This window comes from Symphalangus syndactylus, chromosome 20, assembly GCF_028878055.3.
Source record: "Symphalangus syndactylus isolate Jambi chromosome 20, NHGRI_mSymSyn1-v2.1_pri, whole genome shotgun sequence".
NCBI lineage: Eukaryota > Metazoa > Chordata > Mammalia > Primates > Hylobatidae > Symphalangus > Symphalangus syndactylus.
Genome location: NC_072442.2, coordinates 22,995,890 through 23,019,169, shown reverse-complemented (window position 1 = coordinate 23,019,169; position 23,280 = coordinate 22,995,890). Strand labels below are relative to the sequence as shown.

Below are 23,280 nucleotides of genomic sequence, written 5' to 3'. Positions count from 1 at the left end.
AAAAATCGTGAAGGCAAGACTGGAAAACTATCAGTTAAAGTGATTAAAATTCCACTTTAATTTAATATGTCATAGAAGACCTAGTAGAAATTCAATAAAAGAACAGACTTCAGTAATAAGAGGCAGTAACTGGTGTCAATGAACATAACTGATTTTTCAATCCAGGGGTAAAACTGATCTAGAATCAAATCTAGGTTCTAGATATTAAGCATATATCCTCAGATTAGTTAGCTGCAAGTTAAAAATCAAATGAGTTCACTGTTTTGCCTATGTTCTGCCTGGTGGACAGTACAACCTTACGTGGACAAAAGGAGGACACGTTGCTGTCAAGATGACTGGACAGATGGGCAGGCCACTGAACACAGATGCTGTCTCTGGGTAGTTCCACTGGGGAAGAAGGTCATATAGAGGGACATAAATTACTGTCAGGAGCACAGTGGGAGCTATGGAATCGACAAGTTCTGTGCTTTCCTGTTCTGAGTACTTGCCCTTCAACTCCTTCAGGGGTTCCTGGAAAGGAAGGCTGCTACCAAGTCAAGGATCATCTTTCATTCACACTTTTCAAAAGTGATTAGATAATATTTTCCTTCAGTCTCCAAACTATAACTGATTCCAACTACATTTACCAGGGTCCCTCCTTCTAACTGGATTTTCTTCTAAAATTAGAACAATAAAACTGACATTATATAAATGCCTTTCCATAAACTTAGGCTTTCCTTAAGTAGAAAAAAAAAGAAAATAAATTCAGACAAAGTATGTTTTCATTACAGGCCCACCTGATTGACTTTCAGACCCTGGGTGCCTTGATTCAGAAACTTAATTTATAAAAATCTCAAAACGTAGAACTAGGATCTACAGATAGAACCTAAAGGAAGACATTTTATTTCATATAAACAACTAGGTGTGGTGGCTCACGCCTGTAATCCCAGCACTCTGGGAGGCCGAGGTGGGCGGATCACTTGAGGTCAAGAGTTCGAGACCATCCTGGCCAACATGGTGAAAAAACTTCGTCTCTACTAAAAATCCAAAAAATTGCTGAGCGTGGTGGCAGGCACCTGTAATCCCAGCTACTTAGGAGGCTGAGGGAGGAGGGTCACTTGAACCTGAGAGGTAGAGGTTGTAGTGAGCTGAGATCACACCATTATACTCCAGCCTGGGCGACAGAGTGAGACTCCGATTCCCCCCCCCCCGCCCCCCCAAAGAAAACAAAAACAAAAAAACGCCAAATAAACAACTCCCTAACAGAGTTTTATGAAGACAGAATGGGTCATTTAGGGTAGCAAATCACTGGTGTACCCACTGATTTTCCCATCACTGCCAAGACAGAGTGAATTCCATCAAAAACAGATAAGGTTTGAAATAGACAAAATTGAAGACCATCCCTTCCAACTATGAGATTTTACATTCCTTATGTGTACATGGTCACATGGCTCAAAGCTTTTCTGCAGTTTTACTCAAATATGTATGGACCTTAATACTACAAAGCCTATGCATAACCCCTTCATTAAAAAGTATGAATAATGCACTTTCTTCCCCATCTCATTAAACATCATGCTATAGCAAAATGTAAGAGAGTAAACATGAATGAGAGCAGGGTATGGCTCTCAAATTCAATCCAGCTGAGGAAAAATCTGAGTGAGTTCTCTGTAATTCCAACCTATAATATAGGTTTTTATCAGCCAGGACTTGAAAGAGGTAGCTATTTTACATCCAGAATTCAAAGTCCTCTACTGCATTACAAGCTTAAATTTAAAGACCACAAGGTTAAATCTATTTCTAATCATTTATTAAATTAGAAACATAAAACTGATGCCATTATCCATCATTAACTCCTAGCTTATGATCATGATAAAAAGATGGCTGTGAATTTAACAAATAAAAGCCCACAAATCACTTTTATTACTATTTTAGAACTACTGTGTGAAATTTATTATCCTTTCTCAGGATATCAGCACAGATTTCTATTACTTGGGTAATGTGACCCAAGTTTGGGTGTTTAACTGTCTCCTGCCTTTGAGGACAGATTTCTGATCCATCAGACACCTTTGCTTAACAGAATAAGAACTCTTGCCGATTGCTTATGTGTGGCCATTCAAATAAGACAGTTATTATTAATAGATATGCTGCTAAAAGATCCCAGAAACCAGTAGCTGAGTGCTGGTTACAGAAAGACAAAAGATACTGCTTAGTAGACTCTTGATTATCTTGATAAAAAAAGATAAAGGACTGTTCTCACTAAGGACAATCTAGTAAAAAAGGAATATCTAATATGTAATATATTGAATTTCTCAGATGAGATTAAAGAATATGTTTATAGTCCTGATGGGACATGAAGAATATGTCAAACTGGAAGTAGCAATCACAGTAAGTAATTTTCTATTTTATTTTTTGACAGCAAAATGTTTTAATCTTTCATAATGAAGACTCCAGTACCTACATACTGCTTATGGAATATTTTAGGTGGAATATTTTTAGGTCTACAGGGATCATTTGGATAGTAGATCCAATATTGGATCCAACTGTCTGACGTGGGAATCTCTACATAGTTTCCAAAAGATCCACCAATTCAAGGACTCATTGTCTATTCAAGCAGCATCGTGGTCCCACAAATGCAATCAGAGTGTGCAGTCCTCAATTGTGGATCTTGGAAGACCAAAGAAGGCTTCAACACTGACTTGTTTGGCTTGCACAACAGTCAAGAAACGTCAGCAAATGCCAAGCTGGTTTGCTTCATTTGATGGAAGCTGCTGAAAAGGTCTTCCGCTTGGAAGCGTCTACCAGTTTTTCTGGTACAATAGCTACAGCTGTGGGTTTTCTGAGTGTGAACGGACGTATGCAAGACATGAAATATCAGGGACAAGCACCATCTGCAACTGACTGTCTCACAGGCTGGAACTACATGTAGGAGTAGCAAGGGACAGAATTTCCTCAGAGCCACATACTAGCAAAATTTGGCTGACAATGATCTTAAGACATGAATAAACAGGACTGTAAGATCGTGTCCTTTGCAGCTAGTGTCTTCGTCACTTTGTGCCCTAATCAAAGGTTACATGAACAGACTGATAAATATTGCCTTGTTTTAGAAAAGATATTCAAAGAAGAAAAAAAGAGACATTGTGTCTATTTCTTTTCTCTAATTAATATTCAGCCTCTTATTCGACAATGTTTATGTGAGATTTAAAGGCAATAAAGAGAGGGACAACAAAAACTATATATGGGAAAGGGTCAATTCTTTCTCCACAGGTTCACCTCTAAGGTTCCTAATTATAAAGTTGTATTGCAGGAAGGAAAGAAAAAATGTTAAGGTACTATCAGACCTCTAGGCAGAGACAGTAGATTGAAAAATCACATTTAAGTTTCCTTTCTCCCAGAAAAAGTTCTGCCATAACCAAGGGAAAATAAAAAATTTCAAGGTATAAATTCATAGAGATACTAACGAAAAGATATAACAGCAACAAAATCTTGGTACCTGGAAAACAGATGGATTAGCAATACCACCACAGAATTCTCAAAGGCTTAGGACTGGTAGCACCTCTGGAACTGTATGGTGGGGAGAGGAGGGCAGTGTTAAAAGCGAGAGGATTAAGATGTCAATAGGATTTCTAGATCCCAACTCCGATTCTATACTGCTGGACAGCTCTTAGGTCTCTAGGCCCTGCACAAAACTGGAATGATTCTTTTAGAGAGGATAAAATAGATGGCACTTAGAAGTAAAAGCCAGACATGGCTGAGGGGTGGTGAATTAAATGAATTAATGCATACTGAATGCTAAGACTCTCCAGCCCTCTTTCCCAATTTAGCTCCCCACAAGGCTGGCAGAAAGCCTTTCTATTCTAGACAGAGACTTAAAGATAACTTTCGAAAGAATCGAGCCAGCCCAGAGAGGAAAATTCAGCAAAAAATCAAATGGAAATCCTAGAACTAAAAAGTACAATATCTGAAATGAAAATGCTCTGGATTAGTTTAACAGAAGGTTGTTGCCTATAGAAGAAAGAAGCAGTGTACATGAAGACAGATCAACAGGAATTATCCAATCTGAAGAACAGAGAGAAAAAAAGATTAAATTAAAAAAAAGCAGCCTCAGTGATTTGAGGGATGATATCAAGTGGTCTAACACATATGTAACTGGAGTTCTAGAAGAAGAGAAGAGACATAATGAGGAAGAAAAAAAATCTGAAGAATGACAAAACATTTCCAAAATTGGGGAAAACTATCAACTTGCAGATCCAAGCTCAGTGAGCTCCAAGCCAGAGAAATACAAGAAAAACAACTACATACATAACAGCCAAACTGCTGAAAACCAAAGGTAAAAGAAATATAGAAGAGGAGCCTACAGATTGGCACTGCCAACAGAAGTTTCTAAAGTAATGTAAATGTTCTACTTCTGCACTGTCCCATCTAGTAACCATTAGCCACACATGTATTTGAAATGTGGCTGATGCAATGATGAAACTGAATTTGTTTGATTTAATTTCAATTTACATAGCCACATGTGGCTAGTGGCTATCATACTAAACAGTGTAGCTAAAGAGACTTAAGAGCTATCAACCCAACATAATATGTGCACTTTACTGATTCAAACACAAATAAAACAAAAAAAAATTACAATAAAATCTGAACATTGATTCGATATGTGATATTAAGGAATTCTTGCTAATTTTTTAAGTTGTGAGAATAGTTATTGCAGTTAAAATTTTTAAAAGAGACCTGTTTTAAAGACACATACTGAGCTGGGGGTGGTAGCTCACGCCTGTAATCCCACAAGGGCTGATCCCCCAAGGTCAGGAATCCGAGACCAGCCTGGCCAACAAACCCCGTCTCTACTAAAAATACAAAAATTAGCCAGGTATGGTGGCACGTGCCTGTAATCCCAGCTACTTGGGAGGCCGAGGCAAGAGAATCACTTGAACCCAGGAGGTGGAGGTTGCAGTGATCTGAGATCACACCACTGCACTCCAGCCTGGGCAGCACAGCGAGACTCCACCTCAAACAAATAAGCAAACAAACAAAAAACGACACATACTAAAATATTTACAGATTAAGCGATATAAATGTCTGGGATTTGCTTCAAAATAATAGAGTAGGGTTATGGAAAGGGGTATAAATGATATTAACCATAGATAATTATTGAAGCTGGATGATGGGTACACAGGGACTCATTATACTATTCTGTTTATTTCTGTAATGTTAAAAATGTTTCATAAAAAAGTTTTTTTTTTTTCCTTTTGAGATCAAGGCTTGTGGCTCGTTCTGCCATGCAGGCTGGAGTGCAGTGGCATGATCTCAACTCACTGCAACCTCTGCCTCCCTGGCTCAAGCAATTCTCCTGCTTCAGCTTCCCGAGTAGCTAGGACTATAGGCGTGTGCCACCATGCCTGGCTAATTTTTGTATTTTTAGTAGAGACAGGGTTTCGTCAAGTTGGCCAGGCTGGTCTTGGACTCCTGGCCTTAGGTGATCCGCTCTCCTTGGCCTCCCAAAGTGCTGGAGTTACACGTGTGAGCCACTGCACCTGTCCCCATAAACAAGGTTTTAAAAAGTAGAGTAAAAGGAAAAAGGGATGGAAAATAGGAGGGGAAAACAGAGTCAGTCCAGGAGAATCAACATCCAAATAGCAAGATGTCTGATAAGAAATAGAGAAAATGAAGGGGAGAGCATCAGCAAAGAAGTTAAAGACACATTCCTAGAATTGAAGGACATGAGTTTCCGGTTTTAAAGAACCCAATGAGTACCCAGCATGATGCGTGAAAAGACAGAGTCACAATGAGGCATATCACTGAAATTTGAAACGCTGGGGACAAAGTACAAGCTTTCGTTGAGAAAAAAACAGGGCTAAGGCAAGGATCAAGAATCAGAAAGGCTTCTGATTAGGAGGAAAATGATTCCTAACCTAGAATTTTATACAGCAGCTGTCAAACAAGTATGAAGACAGACTAAAAGAGACATTTAAAAACATGTAAAGGCTCAAACCTATGGAATAGTCTACATACCTATTCTTAGGAATCCACAGGAAAATGTGTTTCATCAAAAGGGAGTAAACCAAGAAAAGGACACTAGAACAGGAGACCCTGAGTAGGAGAGAGCTGATGAAGGGAATTAATCCCCAGGGTTAAGATGAAAGGAGGTCCCAGGAAGACAGCTATGTTCCAGGCATTCAAGTAAATCAGTCTAGAAGAGACTTTAAGAAAGGGAAACTAATAGTATACTTTGAAGGGTCTGATCTCAATGGCATTTGGGATTGAATTATAGTTAAAAACACCAACAGAAACGGGTATTAACTCCAATTATCCACAAAAAGTTTTATTGAGGAAAAATCACTTTAATATATGGCTCAGCTTCAAAGAATATAGGCAGTCATAATAACGTAAACACTGGGCAGGGTGTGGTGGCTCATACCTGTAACTCCAGCACTTTAGGAAGCTGAGGCAGGAGGATCACTTAAGCCCAGGAATTTCAGACCAGCCTGGGCAACATAGTGAGACCCCATCTCTACATAAAAATAAAAAATTAGCCAGGCGTGGTGGCACACACCTGTAGTCCCAGCTACTTGAGATTCTCCCAAGGTAGGAGGATCGCTTGAGCCTCGGAGTTTGAGGCTGCAATGAGCCATGATTGTACTACTGCACTTCAGCCCGGGTGACTGAGCAAGATTTTATCTCTTAAAAAAAAATTGATGTAAACACTGAACACTGATTTAAGTAAATTTTAAGATAGTTCTGTCAGAAAAAATGGGAACATGAAAAGTATATAGATGATGGCAGTGAGTGGGGACATGTACAGAAATATCTAAAACAGAAAAATCCAGCTGGGTGTGGTGGCTCGTGCCTGTAATCCCAGCGCTTTGGGAGGTCAAGGTGGGAGGACTGCTTGACCCCAGGAATTTGAGACCAGCCTAGGCAACATGGAGAGACCCTGTCTCTACAAAAAATTTTTAAAAATATACATTAGCTGGGTGTAGTGGTGTGCTCCTGTGGTCCCAGCTATTTGGGAGGCTGAGGTGGGAGGATTGCTTGAGCCCAGGAGGTAAAGGCTGCAGTGACCCATGACTGCACCATCAGCCTGGGTGACAGAGTAAGACCCTATCTCAAAAAAAAATAAAAATCCAGGAGTCCCAATATGAGCATGTTACTTAGGTAATTATCAAAAGAATCAAAAGAGGTGAATGAAATTGGCTTTGTGGGAGGAGATATTGGAGGTCTTGTTATGGAGAAAAGTCTCGGGACTGGGTTTTTTTTTTTTTTGAGACGGAGTCTCGCTCTGTCACCCAGGCTGGAGTGCAGTGGCACGATCTCAGCTCACTGTAAGCTCCGCCTCCCGGGTTCACGCCATTCTCCTGTCTCAGCCTCCTGAGTAGCTGGGACTACAGGCACCCGCCACCATGCCCGACTAATTTTTTTTGCATTTTTAGTAGAGACGGGGTTTCACCGTGTTAGCCAGGATGGTCTCGATCTCCTGACCTCGTGATCTGCCCGCCTCAGTCTCCCAAAGTGCTGGGATTAAGGTGTGAGCCACTATGCCTGGCCGGTTTTTCTTAAATAATTGTAGAATTAGTTGGCTCCTTAAACTGTGCCTTTATCATCCTGAAAACTTGATAGAATGATGCTATCAATGTTCTCAAAAGAGTTTATGGCCCTGGAAAAAGGAGGCCAAGCAACTGTGGGAACTCTGCAGCATCTACATAAAGACCATGAGCATTACCCTGGAGATGAACACATGTTAAATCATAATTCCACTGTCTCCTTGCAGACACTGACTTGAAAAAGCAGTCCAAGTTTGAAGAAGTTCATTGGGAAAATGTTTCTAAGCACAACTAACATGTGAAATGAGAAACAAGGACATCAGAGTCAGAGAAAACTCATTTAGAGGAAATACATTTAGATACTTATTAAGGTTTTTGCTTTATTTAAACAGAGAGAATCAATTCTCTTTTTAAGGAATATAATTATGTGATATAAATAAACTCAAGAAAGGCTCCCAGTAGGAGCAAGCTTAACTTTACTTTGTATAATGTTTATAAGCTGATTCACAAAAGCTTTTGCAGTCGATGTCAGTATAGCAGAAAAATTCTTCCAGGATCAAATCTCTACTAGGTATTTAATTCCCATATTTAAGGCATAATGTATTTTGTATTTTAAGAATGAATGGGCAGCGCATGGCAGCTCATGCCTGTAATCCCAGCACTTTGGGAGGCAGAGGCAGGTGGATCACCTGAGGTCAGGAGTTCGAAACCAGCGTGGCTAACATTGGTGAAACCCCGTCTCTACTAAAAATACAAAAATTAGCTGGGTGTGGTGGCAGGCGCCTGTAATCCCAGCTACTCAGAGGCTAAGGCTGGAGAATCGCTTGAACCTGGGAGGTGGAGGTTGCAGTGAGCCAAGATTGCGCCACTGCATTCGAGCCTGGGTGACAAGAGCGAAACTCCATCTCGAAGAAAAAAAAAAGAATGAATGGTATCTTTTTAACTTTTAAATAGTGTTTCAAATAGTCTATAAGCCAATAAGCAGTTTAATGAGTGTTCTGATGAAAAGTTTTTATAATAAGTTTTATACTACAATTCTGGCAGCTGGGCTTGATTTAATTGTTCTACACATTGATATTAAATTAGCCAAAATAGCTAAAACCCACATGGAATTCAAAATTTCATTTCCTCAATCCCCAACTTTTTTTTTCCCGATTTTGTGGTCTGTAGTACTAGAAAAATACTAATTTTCCCACATGAGCTCTTGAATCTAAACATTATACAAATATATTTAAAAGCTAGATCAATCTTTATCTGGCTTTATCTGGATGTATATAGTTTAACCTTGTTAGAATGATGTTTTGATTTTCTTCTTGTTCATATGGGGAAAAGGGAAGAATGGAAGCTGAAATCCAAAGTACCCTACACATCCCTAAGCTCGCCATTAGTTCCAACTCTCACCAGCATACACTAAGTAGAGCTGCTCACAGGGGGAAAAAGTTTTTCTCTTTTCAAGTTTTGTTTATCATCTCCATTGGGAAATGCCAATTAATGAGAAAACAGCCACAATTATGACATCCCCAAAAGAGGAGAATCCATGGGGGAAACTTGAAAAATCAGTAGTTAACTATAGATGGAAAAATTTAAAGTTTGCTTCTTATAATATCAGGTTTATGAAAATTAAAACTTGCTAGTTCTAATATCACATCAATACTTTTGAGGAAAGGGTTGGACTAAGATTCAACTTCTCTTGTGAGGGTTCCTATTCAGGAGTTAGTCAAATGGAAATGCCAACAGGAAAGTAAACTGACATTCATTAATTTGTTTACTGTTTCTTTTTTTTTTCTTTTCATTTTAAGAGCAGAAAATTTGCCCTGGTTTCTGTGACCCAAATTCTCTTTCCTACTTACGAGGCAAAGCATTCTTGCATGCATGCTGACTGTCCTCAAATATTAGGCTTGAGGCTCTGTGGCCAATGGGAGGTTAGATTTCAATGAAAAGGGAACAGATGTAGATTTGGGTTAAGTTTCTTCAGGATCCTGTGCTGGAAAAGCCCCTTAACACATTACTGTCATCATAGTAACAGCCAATTCCATCTGCATAGTAATCCTTGCTTTATTCTTCTTGTCTGAGCCAAGTTGCATTGTGACTCACTCGTCTACCCTCTAAATCATCACTCCCTTTGCTGGAAAAAAAGGCAGTCAACTACTGTGGCAACAAGGTAGTTACTGAACTGGCAAACAGGCCTGCTGTGCTGGTATTTAAATGACTGAAGAATGTTTAGTTTTAACTCCAAGATATTTTACTCTTGACGTCTCACCATCAGTACTAGTATCTCACACTGGTATATCCAGAAGATTAAACAATGGGATCCCACCTGTCTTGACTGGAAAGTGGAAAGCTGACATTTTTCTTTCATCATTTTAAATATATTTCATAGTCTCATTCAGACTGTTCTATCTTAAGTTCTTAGTGGGGGTGGGGACAGTACCAGTCCTCCTCTTTGCAATGTCTTTTGACTATCCTTCACAGTGTATCTTTCTCCCTCTCTCTCCTGTTAAATAGTGAGCTCACTTTCAGTAGAGATTTTCTTTTCATCTGAGGGTCTTGAAGGCCCTAAATTTTACAACTGTTGTTAAAGGGCTGCTTTGTATTTGCTTATGACAGAACTCTAGGTTTCACCAGTCCTGGGCCAATTTTGTATTAATTTATTGATTTGGAGGTTACTACACCTATATAAATAGTGTAAATTTGGACTATATAACTCATCTATGGCATTGATTGGGCCTTGAATTTCTCACAAGGGGCTATACCCAGAACCTTGCTCAGAACTTTCCTGTCATTTTTGGGGGATGGCGAAAACATTTTCCTAGTTCTCCTTTCTTTGAGGGAGCTGCCCTTTCACGGTCTCTGCTTTATGCAAGGATCGATTACAGTTCCCCATTTCAAGGTGGCCCAAGGCTTTCTTCCTGTTCTTGTGAACATTAAAACCATTACCGCTAGCAACCTCCACAGTTGCTACAGCTCTGACTTATGAGCTTACTGCTCTGCCTTCATGTAGCCTGAAGCCCAGAAGGTTTATATTTCAAAGGAAACTTCAAGGTAGGTGAAAACTGAATGAAACTCTAAGCTGATACCCAAGCATTCTAAAAAATTCGACATTTTCAAGATAAAGAGGCTCTTGTAGACCAGATAAAATTCCTCTGAGATGCTGTTATACCCATCATAGATATGTGCTAATGGGGCATTTAAATCCAAACAGCCTAGCTACTTGTGGTCCAGTGTTCAATGATAACCTCCATATAAATCTCTTCTTATATTAATAAAATTCAAATTTTGCTATAAAAGTCTTAAGGAAAAAAGGTTTACAAATAAGAAGTTAAGAAAAACGTTTCTAAATGTTTGTTGAGTAAAAGAATGAATATCTATGTCATGCATGACTTGTTTTTCTTAACAACAAAACACAAAACTCTCGTCCACAAAGATTTATTTCAAATCCTATTCCATGACTAACTCAAACCTAAGGAAGAAAGAGGGACTTTTTTACATGTAAATGAAAAATTGGGCCGGGTGCAGTGGCTCACGCCTGTAATCCCAGCACTTTGGGAGGCCCATGTGGGCAGATTACTTGAGGTCAGGAGTTCGAGACCAGCCTGGTCAACATGGTGAAACCCCATCTCTACTAAAAATACAGAAATTAGCCAGGCGTGGTAGCTTGCGCCTGTAATCCCAGCTACTTGGGAGGCTGAGGCAGGAGCACCGCTTGAACCCAGGAGGCGGAGGTTGCAGTGAGCCGAGATCGCACCACTACACTCCAGCCTGGGCAACAGAGTGAGACTCTGTCTTTAAAAATAATAATAATTGGCAAGATATTAACTTGTACCACCTGAGTGAAGTAAAACTCTGACCTGGAGGTTATTCAGAGGTTCCATCTTCATGACTGGGCCCAAGGTATTGAGAGGCAGGGAGACATCAATGCTCTGGTTTGGCATCAGTGGTGTATGGATGGCTAGAGGAGTGCTGGGGATGACACCAAAGCTAGAAGAGACGATACATAAATCACAGAGGTTAATCAAGAGGCAGGATTTAGGCTGGGCATGGTGGCTCACGCCTGTAATCCCAGCGTTTTGGGAGGCTGAGGTGGGTGAATCACCTGAGGTCAGGAGTTCAAAACCAGTCTGGCCAACATGGTGAAACCCTGTCTCTACTAAAAATACAAAACATTAGCCGGGTGTGGTGGCGGGTGCCTATAATCCCAGCTACTTGGGAGGCTGAGGCAGGAGAATCGCTTGAACTCGGGAGGCGGAGGTTGTAGTGAGCCGAGATCGCGCCATTGCACTCCAGCCTGGGCAATAAGAGTGAAACTCCATCCCAAAAAAGAAAAAAAAAAGAGGCAGGATTTTGCCATATCTTTGGGTTTTAATGGCATTTTGCTCCATTTAAAGGAAACTTTTTTTCTTTTTTTTTTTGAGATAGGGTCTCATTCTGTCACCCAGGCTGGAGCAAAGTGGCGTGATCTCAGTTCAGCTCACCACAGCCCTCAACTTCCAGGTTTAAGTGATCCTCGCACCTGAGTCCCCCAGGTAGCTGGGACTTGAGGCATGCACCATCATGCCATGCTAATTTTTGTATTTTTAGTAGAGGTGGGGTTTCACCGTGTTGGCCAGGCTGGTCTCAAACTCCTGAGCTCAAGCAATTTGGTCACCTTGGCCTCCCAAAGTGCTGGGATTACAGGAGAGGAAACAAAATTTTTAATACTATTAAATAAAAGGGATAGCAGGAATCAAGGTGCTCAATTCCAATTTGCTATAACACTGGTTACATCATAACTTCTGTTTTCCATTAAATGGATTTGAGGAAGGAGAAAATATTATTAAGTGCAGAACTGCTTTGCTAGTGCTATGACTCTGAAAGTTTCTTCTCTTTAAAACGTCACTAGAGGGCAGGTTTGATGAATATCATTTTTAATAAATATTTCCTTAGATAATTCTTGGGAGAAAGAAGAATTAAGAATTTCCACCCTGAGGCCAGGTGTGGTGGCTCATGCCTGTAATCCCAGCACTTCGGGAGGCTGAGGCAGGAGGGTCACTTAAAATACAATGAGACGCTGTCTTTACTGCCCGCCCCCCACCAAAAAAAAAGTAATAAAACAAATTAGCTGGGCATGGTGGCACATGCCTATAGTCCTAGCTACTCTGGAGGCTGAGGTAGGAGAATTACTTGCTTGATCCCGGGCATTAGAGGTTGCAGTGAATTGTGACTGCATCACTGCAGTCCAGCCTAGATGACAGAGCGAGACCCTGTCTTTAAAAAAACAAAAACAAAAACCAATTTCTACTCTGTAAAGAGAAGTACAATAAATTATTTTACAGGCTTGATAACCTGCCTGATAAGCCCAGAGGATTATTTACTGGTAATTCTCACTTTCTTTTTTTTTCACTTACATAGGACACAATCACTGGGAAAGAGCTAGTCTAAGTGGCATTGACTGGCTTATAAATTCCAAACAATTAGGATAAGTTGTAGAGCCAAACATGGCCACTTTCTAAGCTTCAGGCAGGCAATGAATAGCTACCAGTTTTATCCAGGAAAACTTGTTTAATAATACAAGAATGGTAAAGAGATGGGAAACTCAGTCTGAATCTGAAGTTAAATAGAAAACAAATACATATGTGGGAGGACAGATGGTCTGAAAAGCATAAGGATAAAATTTTATAGGCTGGGACTGGGAACAGCAGCTCACAATTGTAGTCTCAGCACTTTGGGAGGCTGCAGCAGGCGGATCACTTAAGGCCAGGAGTTCGAGACCAGGCTGGCCAACATGGTGAAACGACATTTCTACTAAAAATACAACAAAAATTAGCCAGGTAATAGGCACCTGTAATCCTAGCTACTCGGGAGGCTGAGGCAGGAGAATCGCTTGAACCTGGGAGGCAGAGGTTGCAGTGAGCCAAGACTGCGCCACTGCACTCCAGGCTGGGCGACAGAGCAAGACTCTGTCTAAAAAAAAAAAAAAATCATAGGCTAGGCATGGTGGCTCATGCCTATAATCCCAACACTTTGGGAGACCCAGGCCAGGTGAGCAGATCACTTGAGCCCAGCAGTTCAAGACCAGCTTGCGCAACATAGAGAAACCCTGTCTCTGGAAAAAAATTACACATATTGGCCAGTGTGGTGGTGTGTTCCCGTGGTCCCTGTTACTCAGGAGGCTGAGGTGGTAAGATCACTTGAGTCCAGGAGGTTGAGAGCCCAGGAGGTTGAGGCTGCAGTGAGCCTCAACTGCACCATGCCTGGGCAAAAGAGCAAGACCCTGTTTCGGGTGGAAAAAAAAAGAAAACAAAATTTTATAAAGATGGAGCAGAAAGAAAAAAATGGGCCTAGAAGATAACAAACAAAATGATACAAATTTATATTGAATTTATATTCTAAATAGCCTCAGGATGGAAGATGGGACTACAACGTTTATAAAATTAACTAAAGAGTTTATACAGGCTGGTGTGGTGGCTCATGCCTGTAATCCCAGCACTTTGCGAGGCCAAGGCTGGTGGATCACCTGAGGTCAGGAGTTTGAGCCAAGCCTGGCCAATGTGGTGAAACCCCATCTCTACCAAAAAATACAAAAAAAAATTAGTCGGGCATGGTGGTAGGCGCCTGTAATTCCCAGCTACTTGGAACCCGGGAGGCGGAGGTTGCAGTGAGCCAAGATCATGCCAATGCACTGCAGCCTGGGCAACAAGAGCGAAACTCTGTCTCAAAAAAAAAAAAAAAAAAAAAAAAAAAAAGAGTTTACACAGACACTCTTTCAAGAGTTAGAGTGGCTAAAGAAATATTTTCCTTTTCCTAGATAAACTACATCTTAAGAGTACCAAATTGTAATAATGAAATGATCTTGAGAATTCACACCACTCATTTAGGGATAATAGTTATAAGGCAAAAAAACATTTTACTCTTTTGATTTTGCTCTCTCAGTCATTAAAACTCTGTCATTAAGTCATTATTGGGAAACATGGCAGCAGCATGGTTCCAAATCTTCCAAGTGCTCATTTAAGAAATGAAATAGAGGAAACAAAGAGGGGGGAAAAAGTCCCTGTAAAGCTGTAATTTTACCTTCTCCAAAACTACTAGTCAAAGAAAGCCCACAGAACTGGTGAGATGCTCTGGTGACACAGTAGGCAGGCACAAGGAGTTCAGAGGAAACCAGCAGTGGTAGTAGGTCTTAGTGACTGACCGCAAATATCCATTCTCAGAAGAGAGCCCCATTCCCAGAGTAGACCAAGATCAAACAGGAGCAACATATGAATAAGGTTGGAAAAAAAAAAAAAGGTAGCAAGTCCCTTTCTACCAAGGGGGCCCTGGAGATGAAAGAGCTCAAAAAGCACCACCTTCTACAGAGAAAACAAACACCTTGGAAGTCAGGGCTTCCTTAAAAGACAGGGCTTGAAGGCAAAGATCAGCCCTCTAGAATCAAGTTAGATTCAGAGAGGCTAAGAAGCTGTGGCTACACCAGAGCAAAGAAGGAAACGTTCTGGAGGAGCAAAGTCTAAAAAACTACCCTGCCTATCTTCCTTTTCTATAGAAATCTACTAACAACTAGTCCGGCAAATTCCAACTCATTCAAATATGAGTATCAAAATGGTAAAAAACATAGCAACTGTTCAAAGCCCTATTATAAAAAAGTGGAAAGACAGCAGTACAACTTCCTTAATGACAAACAAAACATACTTAAATAAACAAAACAAAACAAACAAACGAACAAAAAACAATGATAGCTACCAAGGAAGACCACACAACAGTAAAAGAAAACACCTGGGGAAGGGATGACCAGATAATGTGAGGTGAGGGCAAGACAACAGGAAAAGGGAGCCAATCTAACTCAGGAAAGAAATAATAAAAAAAAGTAAATCATATCAGAAATGAAGAGTAAATATATCATGAACATAGATGTAAAAAAATTTTTTGCCAATGAACTCCATCAATACACAAAAAAAGACAACACATCCTAACCAAGTAGGATTTATCCCAGGAATGCAAGGTTGGTTTAACATTTGAAAAATCAACTGATGTAATCCATCATGTTAATGGACTAAAAAAGTTCACATAAACATTTTAGTAAATGCAGAAGAGGTATCTGGCAAAATTTAATACCCATTCATAATAAAACTCAGAAAACCAGGAACAGAATGAAACTTCCTCAAGCTCCACGAAAAACCTATGGCTAACGTCACACTTAATGATGAAAGACTAAATGCTTCTCCCATGAATTAGAACACTTTTCTTACCACTTCTATCCAACATTTACTGGAGGTCCTATTAGTACAATCAGACAAGAAGAAAAAATAAAAGGCATAAGATTGAACACGAAAAGATAAAACTGTCTCTGTTCATAAATGACATGATTTATTTATGTAGAAAACTATAAGGAATTTACAAAAAGGTACTAGAAAGAAAAAGTAAGTTTAACAAAGTTGCAGGAAACAAGTTCAATATATAAAAATCAATTATATTTCTATATACTAGCAACAATAAAAAATTAAAATTAAGAATACTATTTACTGCTGGGCCCGGTGACTCACACCTGTAATTCCAGCACTTTGGGAGGCCAAGGGTGGGCAGATCACCTGAGGTCAGGAGTTCAAGATCAGCCTGGCCAACATGGTGAAACCCTGTCTCTACTAAATACACAAAAATTATCTGGGCATGGTGGTGGGTGCCTCTAATCCCAGCTACTCAGGAGGCTGAGGCTGGAGAACTGCTTGAACCCAGGAGGTGGAGGTTACAGTGGGCAGAGATCACACCATTGCATTCCAGCCTCGGTGACAAGAGAAAAACTCTGTCTCAAAAAAAAAAAAAACAAAAAACAAAAACTATTTACAACATCAAAAATTTGAAATACTTAAATCTGACAAAAGGTAAGATTTGTGCATAAAAAATTATAAAACATTGCAAAAACAAATTAAAGACCTAAACAGAGAGATATACTATGCTAATGGATTAGAAGACCCAATATTGTTTAGATGTCAGTTCTCCCTCAAACTGATCTACTTATTCACTGCAATTCCAATAAAAATCTCAGCATTTTTTTTGTAGAAACTGACGAGCTGATTCTAAAATTTACAGGGAAATATAAAAGACCAAGAATAGCCAAAACAAGTTTTGAAAAGAAACAAAGTTGCAGGACTTACGCCACCTGATTTCAAGACCTATTATGGAAAAAATTTTTACACTGACTCTTAATTTACAACATATTTAAAAATGATCTCAAAATGAATTATAAAACTAAATGTAGGAACAAAAACTATAAGGCTTATATTTAAAAACATGCCAAAAAAATCTTTGGAACCATGGGGTTAAGCGAAGATTTCTTAGAACACAAAAAGCATAAGCCATAAAAAGAAAAAAAACTGATGAACCTGACTTTATTGAAAACTTTCAACTGGGTGCAGTGGCTCATGCCTGTATTTCCCACACTTTGGGAGGCCAGGGCAGGATGACTACTTGAGCCCAGGACATTGAGACCAACCGGGGCAACACAGTGGGACCCCATCTCTACATCAAATAAAAAAATTAGCTGGGTGTGTTGGTGCACAGGTGTAGTCCCAGCTACTCAGGAGGCTGACGTGGGAGAATCACTTAAGCCTAGGAGTTTGAGGCAATACTAGGCCTTGATTGTGCCACTGCACTCCAGCCTGGGTGACAGAGCAAGACTTTGTTTCAAACAAACAAACAAAAACACCCTTTTGTTTTTTTGAAAACAAAAAACTGTTTTATTAAGAAAAGGCAAGCCATGGACTGGGAAAAAATATTTGCAACAAAGGATTTGTATCCAGAATATACAAAGAACTTTAACAACTCCATAATAAGATGATCCTCTCTCTCCCCCAAAAAACAACAAAAGGTAAAGATTTGAGCTGATACTTAAGTGAAAGATATAAGAATGACCAATATGCTTATTTAAAAAAATGCTTAAAATTAGTAATCATTAGGGAAATGCAAATTAAAATGAGACACTACTACACAGCGAAAAGAATGGCTAAAACTGGTGAGGATGTGGAAGATCTGGAATTCTCAACCTTACCATATAACCTAGCAATAACATTCCTAGTTATTTACCAAGGAAAATCAAAAACATATGTCCAACCAAAGATGTATACACAAATCTTCATGGCAACTTTATCATAAAGATAAAACTGAAAACAACCAAACTCCCCCAACTTGTGAGCACGTCAACAAACTGCATATTCATCAATGGAGTATTACTTAACAACAAAAGGAAAATCAACTGCTGATACACATATTTCAAAAGCATTATGCTAATAGAAATAAACCAGATACAAGATTCCATATTATGTAATTTCATTTATAAAAAATTATAGAAAAGGTACAATTATAGTGACAAAAAGACTGACTTACAAAGAACAAGGAAACAGATACCATAGTAAACATGGTAAGAAACAGAGAATAAAATGAGAAAAAGAAAAAAAAAAAAACTAAAAGAGAAATAGGATTTGCAATCACCACCAATTATGAAGTCTTTCTGCCAGAATATCAGCCTAAATCTGATTAAATCTATAATCTGCCTCCAATTTACAGGTAGAATCAGCAAGATTGAGACTGTGGGAAACTCCACACATAAAAGACTTAATTTCCTCTACAGATAAATTTTAAGGAACAAAACAGAGGAGGAGGAGGCACCTATAGATTTAAAGGGACTTAAGGCACTTAAGTCCAATTGCAATGTATGGAACCTTATTGGGACCCTGTTCGGACAAAGTAAACAGTACAAAAACATTAGACAACTGTGAAAATCTGACACTAATTGGATATTTGCTGATATAAAAGAATTTGATGATTTTTTTAACGATTAGAGAGAAAAACAGTATATAAAAGATAAACAAAGAGTCAATAAATGAATAATTGAAAACCCCAAAGAACAAAAACAAAACAATGGAACAGAACAAAAGAGGTTGCAGTGAGCCACCAAGATCATGCTACTGCACTCCAGCCTGGGCAACAGAGCAAGACTCCATCCCCTCCCCCCAAAAAAAGGAAAAAAAAAAAGGCTAGAGATGAATGTACTCTCTGCATCTGCAGATTTCCTTTACTACAACAACAGATTCCACCAATAGCCTTGGCCTATTCATTTATTTTCCCAACAGCCCTGGCCTTTAACAGGGCCAGCTCCTCAAAAATGGCTGGAAATATTGGTAGTCTTGACAGAAAGAAACACAGACTTTCTAGATAGTTAAATGATTTTTAACATGCCAAACTCTCAAATCCAGAGTACAAAAGTGTTTCCAAATGATGAGAAATAAATCAGACAGCCACTGATGCAAATTGTCATTAACAAATTTTATTAAATCTGCCTTAAGGGTCCAATTACTACTTTTTATATGCAGGGCTAAATATCCTGTATTTACAAATGAATGGACATGCCATTAACGTCTAATAGCCAGTTTCCTGAACCATAAAACTGAATAAAACCCACTGATGTTTCAAAAAGAATAAGACATCAACATTTTACTTCTTCATGCTCTCTTCCTTATTAAGGCAGAGAATTCATTGCTAAAAGGAGGTTGTCAAGGTTTATGTGATTATTTGTTCAGCATATATACTTCCATATTTCTTATACCAACCAAATATGCTAATTTTCCCCACCAAAATGTGAACTTTCAGTCAGGAGCTTTGTTTGGTTCACTACTCTAGCCCCAGTACCTAGAAATGTCTGGCTCATGCTAATGTTAAATAATGATTTGCTGAATGAATAAATGGATTTCGCTTAAAAATTTATCAAAAACGTTCTAATCCTAGAATCCAAGATAGTAAATAAGTTCTGGTTTCTTCATCGCATTTGGATGAGTTTCCCAACAAACTCCCTAGTGCCTCCAGAGTTGAAGCTGATAACTGAAAAGGCTTGCAAGAGCCAGGGCTCACTCTACATACAGCATCTGCCAATGTGTGAGGTTTGGCTTTCTTTTTGAGATGGAGTTTCACTCTGTCGCCCAGGCTGGAGTGCACTGGCGCAATCTCAGCTCACTGCAATCTTGGCCTCCTAGGTTCAAGGGATTTGCCTGCTTCAGCCTCCTGAGTAGCTGGGATTACAGGTACCTGCCACCATGCTCAGCTCACTTTTGTATTTTCAGTAGAGATGGGGTTTCACCATGTTGGCTAGACTGGTCTTTTAAACCCCTGACCTCAGGTGATCAACCCATCTCGGCCTCCCAAATGTTGCGATTATAGGCATGAGCCACTGTTCCCGGCCCAATATGTGAGTTTTTAACCAGTGCTAAATGGAATGTTCTCTTGTTGGTTCTAAGGCAAACTGTTGTCTCAACATCAAGCTAGGGACTCAGATTTCTTACCTATTTTTGTTAAACTGGATTGCAAAATCTGTCATATGCTGCAGAGCTTTATTGGTGAAGTTCATTTCCATATAGATGTGCCCTTGGCGGTGAGTAAATGTTCCTGAAATCTCCAAGCCTTTAGCCTTTACTGCAGGTAGCCAGACCTGAAACACAGTATGAAGCTCAATAGAACCAGACAAGATTTATCTTGATGCTATGTATTTTTTAACAAATAAAGAACAAATTAAGATTAACAATTAAGTGAACAAATTCACTTCCTTAGGCAATTATAGTAATTTTTATACTATAAATATCAATCCAGTGCAAAAGACGCTGGATAGAGTCTTATTTTCTGAATTTTGAGATCATTCTCAATTATTTAAGAACCAAATAATAATAATTTTAAAAAACCAGTCTTTAAACAACCCTGGCTTCTGCTCTATTTTTTGTTCAGCTTGGTTATTTTACTACTTTTAAATACTGCTACCAAGAGGAAAAGAAAAATTCCAATGAGCATAATGTGTTTTTCTCTTAGTTTTGGTAAAATGGTGTAAAGGGAAGAAACTGCATCTACTAATGAAAATAGCATGCCTGTAATCTTTGAAGATTTCTTTTCATCATTTCCAACTAAAGCCATTATTGGTAATTTCCTTAAAGGCATCGACCATGTTTTATATACATTTTTAACTCTTGCTATAGTTTGTGGTAAATAGTAAATACTCAGATATTGCTCATATAATCTGAATGCCTATTCTTTTTATCTATCTAAATAATTCATAACACACCCCTTGGTCCTGGAACCTGCGATACACCTGGCCTATACTATTAAAAAAATAAAGATTAAAAAATTTAAGGCCGGACGCGGTGGCTCACACTTGCAATCCCAGCACTTTGGGAGGCTGAGGCGGGCAGATCACCAGATCAGGAGCTGGAGACCATCCTGGCTAACACAGTGAAACCCCATCTCTACTAAAAATACAAAAAGAAATTAGCCAGGTGTGGTGGCTGGTGCCTGTAGTCCCAGCTAATGGGGAGGCTGAGGCAGAGCTTGCAGTGAGCCAAGATCGCGCCACTGCACTCCAGCCTGGGTGACAGAGTGAGACTCCATCTAAAAAAATAAAAATAAAAAAATCAGGAGTCATGAGCTGTTCTGACCACCTAAGACAGAATACCAAAAGATCTGTGGGTGGTGAATAATCATGATAATATACTCAGCCATACTAAAAGAGTGGCAGGTGGTGGGGAGGACCAGGGAATAACCTAAATGTTCATCAACAGAGGAGTGATTAAATAAATTATGGTGTATCAATTCAGTAGATACACGGATTCAAAAGAATATGGTAGAGAAAAACCAAGGTGCAAAATAGTATATCCCATTGACACAGAATGTTCAAAGGATACAAATATACAGCTATATGCATGATCTTTTTCTTTTGAAAGGACACACAAGAAAGTTAACAGTGGCTATACATGGGAAATGGGGGCGGGGGAGACAATTTTCCATCTTACATTTTTATATTATTTACATTGGTCATTTGTATACAATACTTTTATGTTAGTAAATGAGTGCATTAGATAACTAATAATTAAAAGTCTGAAGACAATATCCAATATAGTAAACCTTACAACAAAGCTACCGAGTTGTGCCAAAACACTATGGCTCAATTTTGAATATCTTTGGTTTTGCTATGTACTGTAATAACTATACACACTCAGTTATCACAGTTATGACTCCTGGAATGGACAACTGGTCTACATCTCTATAGCAGGGATCCCCCATAAGGAGTCAGATTAGAAAGCAGAGAATTCAGCCAAATTGGTCCTCAGAAAGGCAAGACTCTATGAAGCCTGGCCTAGCCTGGATGGTGCTTTTCCGAAGGGCTTAAATGAGCTTCATTAAACGGAAGTTTCCCCTCTTGAATTTCAATGTGAGTGACATCAAGTAAGGTTAAGACAAGACAAGAAGAGCCCCAGTGACACAAACCTAAATCGGAACTCTAAAAAGGTACACTAAAATCCATGAAAACCAAATCTGAGCAGTGGCATTCTAGAATCCATATGTAATACCAATGGGGAAAGAGGAGTAAGAGAAATGACTTCTCTGCATTTTTTTCTCCTGCTAGTGCACTACATACCACTAGATTTTCACTAGATTGACTTCAATGTTGACAAACTAGACAACATTTCTAAACACGAGAACAAAACTCAAATAATTGATATGTCAAATTTTAAGTCTAATTATAAAAATGTTTAACAAGGATGCTAATGGTGCTTCCTACTGCTAAGTTTGAAGCCACCTTTCATCTTCCTCTAAGTCCTCCAGAACAAGGGCCCAAACCTTTGATTTATTACCAGTAGAAGTAACACAAATGTTAAAAGTGAAACAGTTTGGGTCCTGTCCATTAAGAAAGTATTGCTATGTTAACTCTTTACTTACAGCCTTAGGAGCCACATATCCACCAGGCGCCATGCCTATCCCTGTGGAGAGTTCAAACAGGTCATTCAGTCCACTGCTGACCACAGCAGGTGTAGGTGAAGGAGCAAAGGTTGCAGGCACCGATGATGGGATGAAGGATTGTCCCACCTGCAGGAAAAAAAAAAGGGAGAGGGGAGATTGGGAAGAACAGATTAACAGTCCTTAAAATATTGCTATATATCTTAGTAGTTTTGATAAATCAATAAGAAAACACCATAATTACAATATTCTTAGGAGTCAAATTAGTATATTCTTCATCTTTTTAATCATGACAGTTATTTTTTCATCATTGATAAGACACACATATTCTTTAGAAGCTTTATCAAGAGAGTACTCAGGATACAGGAACACAGTGATCCAAGATTTTGTGTTTGTTTCCAATTTTAGCTTCCATGATTCTGTGCAAAAGGCCTATGGGTACCCTAAGAAAGGAGTTTGTTTTTATAGAAAGAGGGGGAAGTATCCAACTTAAACAGCAGTTCCATTTCCACCTGGGTTCAGCAAAGTCTTATTTCCTTTCCCATTTAGACATAAATACCTAGTAGGAAGCTCTCCTCAGGGAGATGGACATTCACACCCCCGAAACTAACTCATTTATGAGGAGAGTCTCACTCTGAGTCCAGCTGACCCTCTCAAGTTCTTTCTAGGACACCAGGGAATAAGCATTCTCCAGTCAAGATGGAAGGGTCCATTCCCTTTAGCTCTTTAATATCAGAAAGACAAAGATCTCTATAGGCACTGGAACATTAATCCTTAAAGATGTCTCTACACCATGTGGTGCATGACCCCAACAATTCCAAGTAACCCTATACTACTTTCTACTTCCCATATACTGTTATAGAGGTTTTGGTGTGCAGTGCTAGACAGCAGCAGTGGCTGGTCTGATACTGTGTACATAGGAAAGGCATCAAACAGGGGGCAGTGCTTCTCATGGTGAAAAAAACAGATGGCACTTACTGCCGGACTTCCTCCAATGCCCCCGCCAAGGTCACTGCCAAGCTGAAAG

The 23,280-nt window shown here is 39.3% G+C and overlaps 1 protein-coding gene across 11 annotated transcripts in view; it reads right to left on the bottom strand.

Annotated features, from left to right (window-relative positions):
- AP2B1 (adaptor related protein complex 2 subunit beta 1) overlaps positions 1 to 23,280 on the bottom strand; it is a 142,204-nt gene that overhangs the window by 30,077 nt on the left and 88,847 nt on the right. For 6 of the 11 annotated variants that reach the window (XM_055258832.2, XM_063628561.1, XM_063628565.1 and 3 more), the window contains 3 exons: positions 22,236 to 22,382; positions 19,817 to 19,962; positions 11,366 to 11,495 (listed from right to left, as the gene is read on the bottom strand). In XM_055258832.2, the coding sequence (XP_055114807.1) occupies positions 11,366 to 11,495; positions 19,817 to 19,962; positions 22,236 to 22,382 (423 nt within the window). Of the gene's footprint in view, positions 1 to 11,365; positions 11,496 to 19,816; positions 19,963 to 22,235; positions 22,383 to 23,231; positions 23,274 to 23,280 lie in introns of all 11 variants that reach the window. The other 5 variants (XM_055258827.2, XM_055258829.2, XM_063628559.1 and 2 more) reach the window with 1 other exon arrangement.